Genomic DNA, 17,904 nt, shown 5'->3' on the forward strand with positions numbered 1-17,904 from the left:
GTTTACTGTCTACATTAATGATCTCCCTAAATTTGTCCCTGGTAAGGTTGTCTTGTATGCTGGTGATACTACTCTGTTATCATCAGACAGAGACTCAAAATTAAATGATGTCGTTACGGGCTATATGAGGGAAAGGTCCTATCTCTGGTTCTCTGCTAATAAATTAACTGTCGAGGAAATTGTCTTTAGTTTACGTAATTCTAAAAATAAGTTTGTAAAACTACTTGGTATCAATTTAGACTCAAAGCTTAGCTGGGGAATCCATACAAACCATTTATGTATTAGATTAGCAAGAGTAATATTTCTACTAAAAAAACTAAAATTGTATACAAGTCTTAATCTTGTCATTAGTGCATATTACGCTTTTTTTAATGTACACCTTCTGTATGGGGTTTTACTGTGGGGCAACTCTAGTGGAGCCAAGACTGTGTTTAAGTGGCAAAAGAAAGCCATACGCTGCATAGTAGGAATTAGCGACAATGAGTCCTGTAGGCCATTTTTTGAAGAACTGGGTATACTTACGCTTCCATGTATATATATATTACACAGTTTAGTTTTTGTTAAGGAAAATCTCGACTCTTTCAATCTTAGAAGCTTTAACCATGAACACAACACTAGAATTAAAAATACAATTGATGTACAATATGCTAGGTTAAGTAAAACTCAACAGAACTATGCAATAACCGGAGCTAGGCTATTCAATAAGTTACCATTAAGTGCTAGATCAATTTCTGTTGGTAGGTTTAAGAATGTTGTTGCAGAGTGGCTCAAGAGAAAAACGTTTTATTCTGTAGATGAGATTTTTAATGCTAATTTTAGTGCTTACAATTTTAAATTTTTAACATAGATATAGATTGTATTTATTTTAGGCTCTGTAGGCCTACTTAGTGATATTTTTAATATCATATTTGACATTGTCAATACAACTTTGTAATTGTTGGACGACAATAAAATTATTCTGATTCTGAAATCCATCCTTTAAGCTGATAGTAAAAAACTGGACAAGTCCCTCTCAAAATGGTATTGCCTATCTATCCATCTGTGCTATAACTAATGATAGAAAGGTCCTGGAGACTTGGAACAAATGTTTCTCTTAGATCAAGGAAGAATTCTAATGATTTTGGAGTAATAATAGCAAATTGCAGTAAAGTTACAGTCAATTTTGTCATAAGTAAGACTAGGCAGGACATGCAAACACACTGATGTCAGAAACATAATATTTTGTGTTACTTGCATGGGTACAATCGAAACTTTTCCTCAATACAAATGATAAAAATATATTCCAAACTAGAATACTACATTTCAAGAATTGGAATCCATCCACTCCTTCAGGGGTTAAAAAACACTGTCCTGCACCCTCAGAAACATGCTTGATTTTTATTATATACAACTTGTTCTGTTGAGTTAGATGTCTGCAAATTTGTCACCATATACTGATTTGTGTTTGGATGGTAACCTCATGTCTAAAGGTTTTATATAATGTTTGTAACTATATAAAGATAGCAACTGCCTGTAATTTTTTATCATTCTGTATAAAACACTTGAGAAAAATTTCATTTTTTGACTAAAATACTAAATAATTGTATTTACTTAGAATAAAACATCAAAACTTTTTAAATAGTTAGAGGGTATTTACAGAATGCAAGTATAATTTCAGTGGATGGATGAATACACCACATGCATAATATATTGGGTTTTGAATCAATACTCCGAAATTATCTGTCAGCACCATCTGTACTTTTAATTCTTCTGTAAATATGAAAGAAAGTACCAACAAAACAGTAGAAAACATTTACTAACTAATATTATAATATTCTTTAACTCTGACTATAAGTTAATGGTCTATAAATATGTATTTATGATTCAGTATATTGATATAAACACTGTAGGGAACCTTTGTTAGGGTTTCTCTTTATATATGTTTTATACTAAATAGGGGCATTGGTATGTATTTTATATTTTGTATCAGTGAAAATTTAATTTCAATAAGTTTGAATGTAAAAGTTTACTTTGTTCATGAACTTATATACTATTTTATACAGTAAAGTACAAAAGGTAGTGATAAATAAATACGGCTCACTGTCATAAGAGGAATTTGACAACATATTGAAGTCACTCAAGCTTATCCCCCCAACACTGACTGTATGAAGGAGGGAGTGGTGGGGGGAGGTGAGCCTTCTGTAATCCGGGATGACATAAACAGGGATTTGACTTCCAAACAGAATAACTGTCATGTAACAAAACCATGTATCGAGTAGTGAGGAACAGATATATTTCAAAAATATACAAACCAAGGACATTTTACATTTATATACTTGGAATGCCCGAAAGAGTTGTTTTATATATATTAAAACTGTATTGTCAAATGACTATCATTTTATATTTTTACAGTTGTAATTGTATTTTAACTGTAAATTGTATATTTAATTATAAAAGTAACAAGAGTACTTTTGTAAAACAAAACTAATATAGAAAAGCATCAGATTCAATAAAAATATTACATTTTTATATTGTATGCTATTTTCCATCTCAGGTTATTATAATAAATTACGATTTCACCAAATAACAATTTCCAATTCTACCACTCCTTCACCCAAGACATAAATTTTCTTCAAAGCATTGCAACTTTATGATCTTGTGATTTTTATTTCGGAAACTTAGCTTCTTATGTTTTATGTAATATATTCCGTTTGGGAATTCTATTAAAATTGAAGTTTTAAAAATTCTTAGTTATATTCCATTCTCAAAAAACTCCCAAAAATCCCTGCAATTTCCATGCATGTATCTGCTAAATATCCCAGCATTATTTTTCCCATTTTACAGACCTTTGTAAAAAAAGTTTTTTATAGTTGTTTCAAGATGATTCACTCTAATAAACATGTAAAATATTTATTATTGTAATATATTCGCTATAAATAAGTTGCCTAATAAACTTGTTTTACATTTTTTGACTTCGTATTTATAAGAGGTAAATTTTTATACATTTTATTTTTATTTTCTACACTAGAATGAAATTTAAAGTTAATAAACTTGTTGTACTTATGTGATATAAAAGAGGTCAGAAGAAATCAATCAAGATCAACATGATCATTCCAGGTATAAGTTTTACAGAATTACAATCAAATTGTAAACAATACAAAATGCCTCAAATGAGCAAGGTATTTTTTGCTAGTAAATCTCATTTTTTGGGCAGTCTCTAAAGGGTTGAATAAGGAACAATGAAATTCAAAATTCAGATTTGAGAATCAAGGTACTTGGAAGATCTGCAACATTCTGTTCTAACTATATTTAATGAAGAAATAGACTGATGCCGGAAAGGTGTTGAGATATGTCATCTTCCCCTAGGATATTTTAAAGGCCAGCTGTCAAAAATAACATAAAAAATAAATAGAAAGAACAATAATATTTAGGAATAAATGAAAATACTTCTCCAAATTCTGGTCAATACAATTTTTATTTAACTTCTCTGATAAATACTTATATCATGGTATATATAATATTTAACTATCAACAATATTTTTCCTAAATCTAGTTTAAATTCCTAGTCAGGCAGTGTATAACAAATCTTTGATTAATGTATAAAAAGCACATGAAATAATATAAATACGTCAAAAAGTAAACAAAAATGATAATAAACACCATTATCATACTACAAGATTGTAAAAATTATAAATATATATCCGATAGTACAAATAAATGTATAGTACCATATTTTTCCACAAGTAAAATATTGTTAGTACTTTTTTTTCATGTTTTAGTGCAGTGAAGATGCGCTAAGCAGATAGACATAGCAGTTGAATACAACCTAATCGTATGCAACTTATACTATTTAGATTAGTTTATTTTTTTGATAGAAGAAAAACTTATTTTAATGTGATAAACAGATCATAAAGTTTTGGGCGGAGAAATTCGGAGTATGAGACATTGTTTAATATATTAAGGCACATATCTGTGCTTAAAATTCTAATTGAGCGTTACTCTAGTGGAATGTCTATTGCACCAAAATTAAGTTATTATAAATATCAAAAGTAAAGAAAAATCACTGAAGCACACCTATGAAATAAGATAACACTATTCAATAAAAAAGATTATTAATGTAAAAAATAATATATTTGTGTCTGTCAAAATCCAAACTACTATAAAAAAAATATTGTGCGTTCCTAAAAGTAGCCACCAAAGTTTACCAAAACTATCACAGAAAGACATCAGAAGCAGCATACATAAAAATAATGTCACATTTTGAACTATTCAACGAAATGAGTAATTTTAAAGTCCTATTTCACTATATTTAAAAATAACCAGAAATTTTAAATATGTTACAGATTTATAGTACAACTTCTCTTGATTTTGGTTAAGCTATCAAAGACTAATTTTGACTAGACTTAATATTTAACGTTATGTTTCCTTTACAATGTTAAAGAACCAACGGACGTTTTAAAACCTACTTTCATGCACTAGGTTCAATACTTTGAATTTTACACGTGAGAATTACAAAATTAAGTTATTTCGTAAAACATGTTTAACTTTTGATCCTTCCCTGGCCATCATTGTGTCTTGAGTCTGAGAGACTGTCGGCAGAGAAGGTAATGTTACTGTTGCTTGCAGCCGTCCTTGGGTTGTTTCTTCTTCTTCTTCTCCAGGCTCGAAGTGCGACGCTGACCCTGTATTGGCATGTACGGAGGAACTGGACCCTCATCGTACTCTTCAAACTCTGTTAACCAAGACATTATTTTATCATTTTCACAAAATTAATCAGCCCTTAATCCTTTGAGCATTTATCAAAGAATAGCTCTGTAATAACAAACATTTTTAATTTTGTCAATGTTATTATGAAGTTGTCTTCTTTATGTATGCACAGAGGCTAATTGTCTTTACTGTCAATGGACATACTTAATAATATACAACATAAAAATTTATTTTTATTAATTTTTATGGCAGTAACATTTTACGATATAACAAATTTAGAATTATGATATAGTATAATGTGTTTTTTATGTCATCCCAGTGCTAGGCAGATATTTTAATTCGTGGTAGGAATGACAGTGTACTTTAAAAAGTTAGTCAACAGGAAATATCAATCTATTGAGACAATATATCAATACAAGTCTGGGTTATGTCACCAATTCAAGCAGCAGCCTGGATGTCAATTGTTTTCTCTATGCATATTTCTACCAAAATTAAGTGAAAGACTTTAGTTTATTAAATAACATATTTAATTAAGCACAAACAACCAACTGGTAGATTTATGTGAGTAGAAACTGTATAAATTGGTGGGAAAATATTGCATTTTTTACTTTGTTTTAGTGATTAAGTGGGGTTTGTCATTAAATTCGGCTAAGAAAATATTACATAACTATAATTTATGTGGCAGACTTAGTATACTATATATAACATCATTTTATATTTGATACTAGTAGAAAAATACTTAACCATGATACATTAGGTTGGACTAGATTTTTCTTATAATTTTAATTATCATTAGTTAGATAAAAATAGTCATCCAACTAACTAAAGTACTAACTAAACTATGTATGTTTGATTTAAACATAAATACAACTAACTTTACCTAAGTTGTACATGTTCACTATACATAAATTATTATAATGTTAATTGTACTAGGAAACACTTAAAATTGTTACAGTAGGTACAGCCCTTGCTGGGGACTTCAAGCACAAACACACCAAGAAAAGTTACCTTGGTAGGAACTAGAGAGGGTGGAGTGGGGAGAGTAGGTGGGGTCGATAGCCATAGCGATGTTCGGCAGGGGAGACTCTCCAGGACTCAGCACCTCTATAGCTTCCGGATCAGGATACCTGAATAACACAATTCCACATTAGTGGTCAATAGCCATAGCGATGTTCGGCAGGGGAGATTCTCCAGGACTCAGCACCTCTATAGCTTCCGGATCAGGGTACCTGAATAACACAATTTCACATTAGTGGTCGATAGCCATAGCGATGTTCGGCAGGGGAGACTCTCCAGGACTCAGCACCTCTATAGCTTCCAGGTCAGGGTACCTGAATAACACAATTGCACAGTGGTATACTAATGTCTATTTCATTACACAGTATGAAAGTAAGTCTAAAACAAAGTCAATTTTTTAAATTAATAAGCTTATGAAATGTATTTTTGATCTGATTAACTGGATTTTTGGATGAACATGACAAAAAATGGCTTAAAAGCAAAACATTTACTCGCCTTTTCATAATGCAACAATTTTTTAATAATAAAAATTTAAACATACTCATAATAGAATGTAAATTAATCACAAACCTTTAAAAGGAGATATATCATTTTTTTTAAGCAGTGTTATTTAATATTACATGCTGTATCTGTATTTTAGTGTGGAGGAACTTAAAGCTCCTATGGTAACAAACATTTTACTCTAAACCACTCCATTGTCATGAGTTCTTCCTGAAGGAGCTTTCAACTCAATAGGTCCTGAACTAAATTTTCAGTTATTAACCCTGGAACTGGCAAACGCCCGATATCGGACGTTTTAGTCGCATCCTAGATGGCAGCGCCTGATATCGGGCGTTTTAATACGTCTTTTATTTCTCAATGTTACGTACTTAAAACACGATCAAAGAGTATCGGTATTGATACCAATCGAAACAGGAAGGTTCAGTTTATGTAAATAATACACTAATAAATAATTTTATCGTTTCGTTATACGTCCATACATTTTATAATCTCTGAACTGTTTGTTTACATTCTCCCGCGTACCGCACTAGTTGTGCGCGCAACGATGAGTCAACTGGTTTATTCGGCTATTGTTATTTCGTCAGCTGCATGGTGTTCTGTCTGGTTTATTGTTTGTTTGAGTTTGTTGTAATGATGGTTGTGTATATGACACAATAATAGTAAGTTTTTTGTGCGTGTTTACATAATGGATCGTAATTTCCGCGATCGTTCAAATGACATTCGAGAACTAGTTGTACATTGATACCAATCGAAACAGGAAGGTTCAGTTTATGTAAATAATACACTAATAAATAATTTTATCATTTCGTTATACGTCCATACGTTTTATAATCTCTGAACTGTTTGTTTACATTCTCCCGCGTACCGCGCTAGTTGCACGCGCAGCGATGAGACAACTGGTTCATTCAGCTATTGTTATTTCGTCAGCTGCATGGTGTTCTGTCTGGTTTATTGTTTGTTGTAATGATGGTTGTGTATATGACACAATAATAGTAAATTTGTTGTGCGTGTTTACGTAATGGATCGTAATTTCCGTGATCGTTCAAGTGACATTCGAGAACTAGTTGATCATGAAATAAGCAACGATGAGGATTCCGATTTAGACATTCAATCAGAACATAATTAAAAAAATATATAATAAAAAATTAACACATTGGAGTCTGGCTCGCTATTTGCTGTTTTTATAACCCGGTCTGCATAAAATTATTGGTTTTCAGATTTTTTTTTTAGAAAACTCTAAAATATTATGTATAAGATATTATATTTTCTTGAAAGTTCTATCTTTCCTCTTTAAAATGATATGTAAAACTGTATTCCTATAAAATCTAATAATTTAAAAAAAAAAATTCAAAACTTACATTTTTTTAAGAAAAATAAAAACTCCTGCATGTCTTGTGTTACTTGAAAACTAACTTTTGAATAAATAAAACAAGTAATTTCAATTTTTTTAAAGGCATTTACTATATACATATTTACAAATAATTATTTTAATTGCCAAAAAAATTTCAAATGCTAAAAAAATTATTGTTGTCGTAGACAGACTGACGACGCGCCAGGCCACGCGTCAGTGTATAAACAAAAGCCTCAAGCGGGTATGACGTAATAGCGCCTAGCGGAATTTTTCTGAACTAACCATTAAAGCTGGCTTTCTAATGCAGCAGACGGCACTCGAATATCACTCGAGCAACTCCGTATATCAATGTTTTATATATATATGTACCATATATGTTATATATATATGTATGTATATATGTACCGTATATCAATGTACCAATGTTTTATAGATCAATGTGTCAAAAGTTATTTTTTATAAGTATGAAAATAATGTTTTAGAATAAGTTTAGTTATGTAGTTTTTAATCATTGACTATGTACCAGTTTTTATTAGATTGTGATACCAGAAAACGTATTGTACAATAAATATTTGTCTATTGTCTATTGTCAATCGGCAAAGCTGTGCTCGAGTCACGCTCGAGCGCCGGCCGGGGGTTTAAACAATGGCGCTCGGGTCTGGCTCGAGCGTAGACTCGAATGTGTTAAAAAATAGAAAATTAATATAAACTAATAGTTACAAGATTGTACAAATCCAAGTGGGCTTTGAAGTTCTTACTTTTGTTGGTAAGTAGTACTTTCGAATGTCAGTGTATGATTTTTGTATTGTTTACCACATGTAAAAATAAATACCTTATAAACTATGTGTTGATTATTTTTACTCAGAATTAAATGCTCTTCCTTTTCTATATTTTGGATTTTGCATATCACTAACAACAACAATTTTACAAATCAAAAACTTTGAACTAACTTTTCTTTTTTCGAAATTTTTTTTTTTTCATGAAGAGTTAGAGTAAGGGTATTTTTTTGTTTTAATTATATTATGTGAAAAATGTTCCTTGAACAATGCTGAATAAATAAATATATAATATGACATAGGTACTTTATAGTAAACATGTAATAATAAAATAAATATGAGGCAACGTATGAAGTACTAAAACACTCTGCCACTGAGAGAAATATGAGCGACAGTTCCAGGGTTAAAAAACAGTATGTTGGTGACCATTTTGCATTTCAATATTGTGAGTTTGAGTACCTGTGCCTATGTCTGGGGCTGGTCTCATGCTCGGAGGGGGGGTGATGGTGTGGAGGGGGAGTAGTGGGGGTCTCCCCTCTAATCTCCTCCTCAGCTGCTGCAGCCTCTTGCTGCTTCCTCAGCAACGCCTTCTGCTTGGCTCTCTCCCTCGCTCTTCTGGCCTTTGCCCGCTCCTACCACAGACATCACAATTTACTTCTTTTTGTCAGGGAAAGAAAAGGGAAGGATTAATAAAATCCAAAATATTTTTCAGAATCATAAACTAAGAAAAATCTAATTTATTGAACACAGCAATGATTTATAAAGTGTCAAATAGATTAAACTTCTACACTTCTAGTATAAATGAACTTCAACAGTACAAAGTTTTGCCATTTTAACTGATTATCAAATTTCTCAATGGTATATGTAGCTTGACAACACAAACTTTCATTTATCCCATTGAGACTCTTGTTATCTATGGTACAAAGCAGAAGTGAGTAAATGGTTTCATACATTTCACATTTGTATCATAAAAATCTCTCTTTACATACCATAATAATCCACTAAACTCTAACATATCTAAATTAACAAATTCCATACTTTATTCAACTTTAGAATTCATTAATTACACAAATTATTTATTAAATTATCTACTTACCCTCTCTTGCAGCAGTTTGGCTAACTCCTTGTCCTGGGCCTCTATGGCCATCAGCCTGTCCCTGTCCAACTGGTCTAGCTCCTGTCCACTTAATCTCTCCTCCTGCTGCTGTAGCAGTCTAGCCAACTCCTGCAACACAAATGTACATTCACACGTTATAGCCAACTCCTCCAGAATGTGTGGGTGTTGAATTAAACATTGAGCACCATGAAACCTCCCAGTTCTAATACAGAACAAAAACCGTATACACTGCTGTGGTGGGAAGGATTGATTCAATGCGAATGTTGATTTTAGCTCCAGTTCACCTTCCTCTTATGTGCAGCATCTGAAATCTGATGCTGTTGCAGACTTGACTCCTGAAATCTGAAGTCATGTTCATCTGAAGGGATCAAAAAACAGTTGGCAAAGAACGAAGATGCTCAAAACGAAACCCCCTGCATTGTTTCAACATCAGAGACACCTAGACTACAAAAAGTAGTGGGAAGGGTTGATTCAATGCACATGTTGAGTTTAGCTCCAGTTCACCACCATAGTTGCGTTATGTGTAGAAGACTCGATTGCTCCACCGTGCTTTAGGATTGTCATCGTATTGTGCACTCAATTTTGTGCACTGATGAGACAATGAGAATACCTCTTCACCTAGATTGCACTATTTTTTTGTAGTCTAGGTGTCTTTGATGTCGAAACGATGCAGGGGGCTTCGTTTTGAGCTTCTTCGTTCTTAGTCGCCAACTGGTTTTGGATCCCTTCATACGAACATGACTTCAGATTTCAGAAGTCAAGTCTGCAACAGCATCAGATTTCAGATGCTGCACGTAAGAGGAAGGTAAACTGGTGGTCCAGGAAGACACACACCGCTTGCGGTGGCAGAGTCACCAAGGACAAGCACTCGGCAAAAGACTGCTTGCCGATTCTAGCTCCGGATTCACCAGATGGCTGATGGGGCTGGGGAGGGATCGGGTTAAGCAAGTGATTGCCTTGATCACTGGACACGGCCACTTCAGGAAACACCTAAACACTCTAGGTTTACGAAATGAGGACTCGGAGTGTAGACTCTGCAATAAGTCTGAAGAGACTGCAAAACACATAATACTGGACTGTGAGAGACTGGGAGCAAGGAGAAGGGCTCTTTTCGGTGATAAACAACCAGGCGACGAACCAGATGCTAGTATCGGGGAAAAGCTTCTTAGCCTAATTAAGGGCAACGAAGATAGGCTTACCCCTCTAACATCAAAGGGGCACACAATAAGCTCAGGTTGACGTGTGAGGATCTAGGAATCCACCCCAATATCCCAAAGGAAAAAAAAAAAAAAAAAAAAAAAAGGTAAACTGGAGCTAAAGTCAAGAACTGTATGTTTTCATGTTGAAAAAATATAATTTAAATTATGTATTCCCTTAATTTACTCTGTTGTTGCTTGCAATGCAATTTTGTCTACGCAATTAAGATTATTATTATCCACCATGTAAACTGAACATCACACAAAGTGTTTTTCATCTAACATACAAATGTAGCTGACTCCAAAACTTAGATTTCAATAAGGAGGTTCCAGACACCATGTAAAATAGACAGGATATTTAGGCTGCAATATCGGACATCAGACTTAATACTGAAGGAAATTTTTTTTATAGTTGAGAACTATTATGAATGCTTAAATTAAACAAACTAAAACAAGTAGAAAAATAGTGGTTTCAACAATACATAATCTATTCTAACCCAGCATTTTCTATAGCGTAACAGAAGTTACCTTCCTAACAAACGTTCATACCTTCCTTACAGCACTTGCTACCTACATTCATGTCTCTACAGATTATGATTACATTGACGGTATAAATAGCTAGCAGCAGGTATCTAAACAAAACAGGTACAATTCTACTTTGATTTTAAAGAGTGATATTTGCATTTAGTATCGAATTAGTCTTATCCTATGAACAAAACCAACTTCCTGTAGGATACATTAACCTTACCACTTGAGGTTTCTTTCTTCGATACTGCTGATGACCGTAAACGATGAGACGTTCGAAGACGCGGGCCGCGCAGTTGACGAGTGTAACTCTAGTCACGAGCTACAACGTGCACTAGAGCCCACTCGCCACTCACACGACCCTACACCGAGTACATTCTCGCAGTAGCAGTAGTCTTCTGGTTACTTCTCATTGTTTGGAGTAGCTGTTCACTTCTAACTTCATATTAGTTCATCAAACTTCATGTTGAATAATACACCTTAAGTTTATGGATTCTTTTGATGAACAAAATTATACAAATCGCTATACTTCCAGTTTTTAATCTGGCAAAACACAGATCTACAAAGACGGTTTTATTACGTGCTTTTAAACAACATTTGGAGTTTTTGTACCACTAGTGAAAATTTTAAATAAATTACAATTGCAAAAAGAAACAAAAATTACAATACACCAATTTGTCAAAAACTTAACCCATTGCCATACCTCCCATATCTGTCGGTGCTGGGCCCTGTTAGGCCAGCAAATATTACACAAATTGTAGTGTTTTAGATAAATAACCGTACAAATAGTAAATATTAACATATTTACAAAAAAGTTTTACTGAATTGTTCAGATTTACACTGACTTTTATGTAGATACCTTTACAAATTATTTAAGAAAAACTTATTTTATTTTTAATAAACAATTTTACAATTATATATTTTAAAACTTCCTTTTTTAAAGCAAACATTTTTTTCTACATTGAAAATAATTTATGCCATTTAAAAACTAATTTATTTAATGAATTAAACATACTTTTATGCAAAAATAGGGCACAAATGTTAATTTTGCTACATAAAATATTTTTTAAACATGAAATAAAAATGTTTGCGATTTTTTAAAAATTCAGCCTACACATTGTTAAATATACTAAAATTTACCACTCTTATTTACATGCCCTATATAAAAAACATTATTAATCTCAAAATCACTTCTTATACGTTTTTGACTCATTTTGAAACTCAAAATAATATGAACGTAAACAATAACATAACCTTGTTAGCGCGAACCGGCAACTAGAGCTATAGAATTGCGACGTAGACGGCAACACAGCTGTCCGCTGCTCTCAGCTGTTGAATTGTTTATACTTATTGTTCTCATCAATGACGTAATTTATTTCATTTAAAAAACCTTTCTTTAATAGATAAATTAATGTAGATTAACAGACAAACATTAATTTTTATGTTTTTGTTTGTATTAATAATATATATTGGATTTTATTAACGTATTACACAACTACGAGATAACTCGTAGTTGTGTAATACCAGATAACTCCTTTTTCCATACTATGAGATAACTCGTAGTTGTAGGCCAATGGGTTAATGTTATCAGTATATCACATGAAAATTCAAATTCAAATATTTATTGCACATTGACATTTGAATAATTATATCAGTAATACAAACAGGTGCATGGTCAAGTTAAAAAAAAGTCTAACTAAACTACAAGCGTTGCAGTATGTACTGCATGAATTGTCTATATAGTATTGTCCATACAAAATAATAAATCATCCTTATTTTACATAGACTGAAGTGATAATATGGTGTAATAACAAATAATTGCATGGGTTGGGATTTTAAAATTGATTAGTTATATTATTTGAAAAATCTTTCTGCATTTAATTTACACTGTAATAAGCCTTTTCCATGAGGTTTTTAATACTATTTTGAAAATTATTATTTTTAAGCTCTTTTAGTGATTTTAAAACTTTACGGACAGTATTCATGAGATTTAATAAGTAATTTTAAAATGTTCAGAGATAAATCACTTTGAGTGCACATTTGTACAATGGTCCAATCTAAGTGATAGCAATCTCAGAGCAGACCAAGACTGTTACATTACAGGTATTTAAAGTTCTACTCTTTTCTGGTGTTTCATTTTAATTCATTACTGAAAAGAATGTTCTCCACAAACATAATGAAAAATCATAAAATTGCACTAAGAAAGATCATATTCATAATTAACGTTTCTTGATTTAGAATGGTTTTGTGTCAAGAGAATTGGAAACTATATTAAGCAAACACCATTAATAAAACTTATACACTGATTTTCAAAACGACATCTGTAAACTAATGATTTAAAACTTAACTTTACAATGTGTTTCAAATGCACAACACCTCCTCATTTGTTAATGGTTTCTAAACAAGCTTGTTTAAAGATAGCGAGTGACATGGCAATAATAAATATTGATTGACTCTATAGACACAATGTTGTGACAGTTGTTTGTTACAAGTTCTCTTTCCTTGTTAATAACATATTTATACATTCTCAAAAACACTTTGAGATATGCTTATGTTTACATGCATTTTACATTAGAGTGATTCTGAAATGCATATATTAACTTCTCATTTTAGTTCTTTGGATACTTATTTAATTTTAAATATACTAGTATTCTGGAAAAGAATATTATTTCACATCTAAATTATATAAAAATTAAAATTACATATCTGTATATTTATACAATTTTAGGTCTTTTTTCAAACAAATAAAGGTTTGTTTCCCATACACATTGTTCAAATGAATGTAAATACATCATAAAAATAATCCTAATAACTAAACCACCATAAGTTTCACTTTATAATCAAACTATGTTTATTTAGTACAATAATTTAATAAACTTAAGCTGACACATTATATAATTGTTTAGTCATTAGACAATTCAGACTACAGAAAAATAGCTAGATTTAGTAAAAAGGCAGATACTTTTGGAGAATTTGAAAATTTACTGTTAATTCACTTATACATTAATCTATGAAATTAATTTAATTTATAGATTAATAATTTTATTTTATTGCAAACAAGTTTAATTAATTTAGTCACACATGTAAAAATATATGAAACTGTTAATATTGTAAAACACTCAATTTTGTTAAAGGTTGAAATGAAATGAAAAATGCCTTTTTTGAAGAGGTGGAATTAGCCCTCTCTGCCACTCAACCTCATATATAAACATTTAATATAAACATTCAAATTAAATAAACTGTTGCCTGATAAATCAAATCTCATCAAGATATTATAATGAATAAACTTGTTCAACATACATCACAAAACAATACATTTTTCAAATTATATACAAACATAGAATAAGACATACACTTGGATTAATTTTTATTAGATAATTTACCACTGTGACAGATAAAACTACTGTCTTTTCCATTTGAAAAATCAACGAACAAATTATTCATTAAAATTATATCCACAAAAGCAGCAGTTAATGGAACCAGGGAAAATGTTTTAAAATCTTACTTTATAAAATTTGTGCAATGCACATTTACAGACAAAATCAAACTACCTTACGTAACACATTATTACACTAAGAAATACAATATCTAAGAGCTTTCTATGTAGCCTATTATTAATGAAACGTAAGTGACTAAATATACAAACTCATATAGTGTATTTTTCTAACCAATACACAACATAGTCAACAGTCAATCTTTAATGCATTAGCAGTACATTTGTATAGCAAACATCATTTTACAGTAACAAACTAATATTTGGATGGACTCCCATACCACAATTTTCTCATGCAGACATACATATTGTTCATTTCCATTCATCCATCACCAATTATTTCCCCTTTAATTCAGAATAATTCTAATGATTGTGTAGTCTCCCAGTTTACTACTTACAACTCACACACATTATGAAATGTGTGGATGCTAAGTGTTTCAACTGAGTTTTAAACGCCTTGATCATTAGGACATGTTTTATATCATTTGGTAATATGTTGGTCAGCCTGTAAGGGCAAACGTTCATAAATAGCTGTCTTATGACTCGTAGTCCGGTAGTTAACAGTTAACTCTGACTCTAATCTGGTACAAGTGTATGTCAAGCCATAAGTCAAGGCACATATTGACAATATAATATTTCCAGAATGTAGACTCTTGGCAGAGTCAACATCTTCAAATTTTTGAAAGATGGCCTGCACGACTCCCTGAATTTCATCTTTGCGATTACACGGATTAATTGTTTTTTGCAGTTTAAATGCTCCCAGAAACTGTGTATTTGAGCAAACACCCCACAGCACCAATCCGTAAGTGGGGTGGGGATCAAGTCAAAATCAGCAGTCTTCAGAAACTAAGTAGGGTAGTATTTGGCTAGGAACCTCAAAACATGAATGCCTGGGGATAATTTGAAGCAGACAAAGTCTACATGAGTATTCCACGTCATACCTCGACCTAAGTGAATTCCAAGAAATTGCATACAGTATACTTCATTTAGTATGGTATTGGTCACCCTTTCCACTCGTGTGTCGGACGTCGTCCGACATTGCTATTTTACCGTTCCACTCGTATGTCGGACGCCATCCGACATTGCAATGACGTCAGCTTTACTTTATTTTAGGCGGACTACGATGTTTCCGATTTGTGCTGCGATCGCACGGCATTCTCAGGAACTAATAAATGACAGCTGAACTACGATTGGTCGGCTGCTGATTTATTTTGCTTTGTCATTGTAGTCACGTTTCCTAACCAATTTTCAAACGCGTTCGCATTAGTGACTCGATATGTCGTTAACAAGTACATCTTTTCTTTCTGATTCAGAAGTTATTGCTGAATTAGAATGAAGAGGCAAGGAACATCAAATAAACATACAAAAGCCAACAGTTATCTGTCAGTATAACAAATATATGGGTGGCTTGGACCAAGCAGACCACTATATTGCTTCCTACAAATTTTCCCGTAAATCTCTGAAATGGTGGAGAAAGCTATTTTTCTGGATGTTGGAAGTGGGAATAGTAAATAGCTTTCTCTTGTTAAACACGAATGAACAAAACCATGGAGAAAAAACTATTCAACACAGGAATTTCAGAGAAATCCTCATCACTGAACTTGTAGGCCATGTCCGTAACCCTATGAGTTTGAAGCGGGGTCGTCCTTATTCAATATCAGTACAAAAAGAAGAAAGGCTAAACAAACACCCAGCTCATCCAACAAAAAAAATCTAAAGACTGTGCTGTTTGTAGCAATAGAAAGGTGCCAGGAGGAAGAAAGGAAACACTTTACTATTGTAAAACCTGTTCAAAAAATCCTGGTCTTCATCCTGCAGAGTGTTTTGAATGATACCATACCGTGCTAAAATATAAAATTATTAGTGTAAGTATCAAATTTTATATCTCTATGCTACAAATTACAAATAAAATAAAATTATTATACAATATAATAATCTATATACTTTATTGACTTCCAGTTTGCTAAAAATGGGTTTTTACTGAAAATATGCTAAAATAAATACGAGCTGAGGGGACAGACTGGTGAAAAAAATCTGAGTGGAAAGGGTTAAATTACCATATTCGAAGTCCACTGAGTGCATAGAACAGTTTCGAACATTGAATCACATGCGTATTGCATGATTGCACCATGTGTCAACGGTGATTTTACGTCATTGATATAAAGCAGGAAGAAAATGGGACTGAGAATGGATCCTTGAGGGACTCCAAGGGACATATTTATGGAATTTTAAATCTGTATGACTTGAGTTCTTTGACTTAGAAATGAATTAAGCCACAAGAGAGGCACACATCAAACACCATGGGGTTCTAATTTCCCAAGCAGTGTGGAGTGGTCAACACATTCAAAAGCTTTGAAAAGGTTGAGAAACCCATCTACTGTGCTATTTCGGCCTTCCAAACCCCCCTACAATCATATTAACAAGACTCACAATTACATCTGTTAATGGTTTAACCTTTATAAATCCTAACTGGTAATTTGAGAGTTGATTGTGTTTGTTCAGAAATTGAACCTTTTGTGTTCAAAATTACACACATTACTACAGTATAATATTTGCCACAACTCAAACAGCAACCTGTAACTTAGAAACAAACAATTACGATTTAATATCAATGTGTGATTACTCTGCATGTCACACTGAAGACACAATGCAATTGTCTTGTTGAGTGCAAGCGGTCAACAATAGCTGCTGCAGAGAGCACTGTGTAGATTAGAGTGCCTCACAACTTCCCTCCTCCTAAGATAACAAATCATCAACACGTGATGTATCGATGACACAGATATGTGTGGATCAGCATCAACAAATGTGACAACAAGTACACTCAGTCACAGTCCCATTGATATTAATAGCATTTCATCCTGGGAATTCCTCACATTGGGATACTGCTCTAATGAACATTTCTAAACTTGAAGCATACACAGTATATCGATCAAGCAAAGTCAATGGCATATGTACAAGATTAAAATTTATGTCAAATAATAGTTCTGCAGATTTCTATGAGATTCATAAACGTGTTAGTAATAAATAATAAAATCGGGTTCTAATCCACAAATTTAAAACATTCAAATCTATATTACGATTACTCTTATTTAGTTCCAAGTACAGTATCATAATTCGTATATTAATTCATAGGCTGAGAGCTTCATTCCTCCATGGTTGGAATAAAAATATGGGTCCTATTCTTTATAAATAATTTGATCTATTTTCTCAACAAGTTGTAAGAGTCCTCCTTGTAGGTCACC

The 17,904-nt window shown here is 32.4% G+C and overlaps 1 protein-coding gene across 1 annotated transcript in view; it reads right to left on the reverse strand.

Moving 5' to 3' along the window:
• Positions 1–3,435: 3,435 nt before the first annotated feature.
• Positions 3,436–17,904, reverse strand: part of LOC124359974 (coiled-coil domain-containing protein 50) — a 48,505-nt gene continuing 34,036 nt past the window's right edge. The window contains exons 7-10 of the mRNA XM_046813181.1: positions 9,428–9,556; positions 8,791–8,963; positions 5,695–5,813; positions 3,436–4,711 (exon numbers count right to left, since the gene is read on the reverse strand). Coding sequence (XP_046669137.1) covers positions 4,590–4,711; positions 5,695–5,813; positions 8,791–8,963; positions 9,428–9,556 — 543 coding nt within the window. The 3' untranslated portion in view covers positions 3,436–4,589. The remainder of the gene's footprint in view (positions 4,712–5,694; positions 5,814–8,790; positions 8,964–9,427; positions 9,557–17,904) is intronic.

Source organism: Homalodisca vitripennis, chromosome 4 (genome assembly GCF_021130785.1).
Source record: "Homalodisca vitripennis isolate AUS2020 chromosome 4, UT_GWSS_2.1, whole genome shotgun sequence".
Lineage (NCBI taxonomy): Eukaryota > Metazoa > Arthropoda > Insecta > Hemiptera > Cicadellidae > Homalodisca > Homalodisca vitripennis.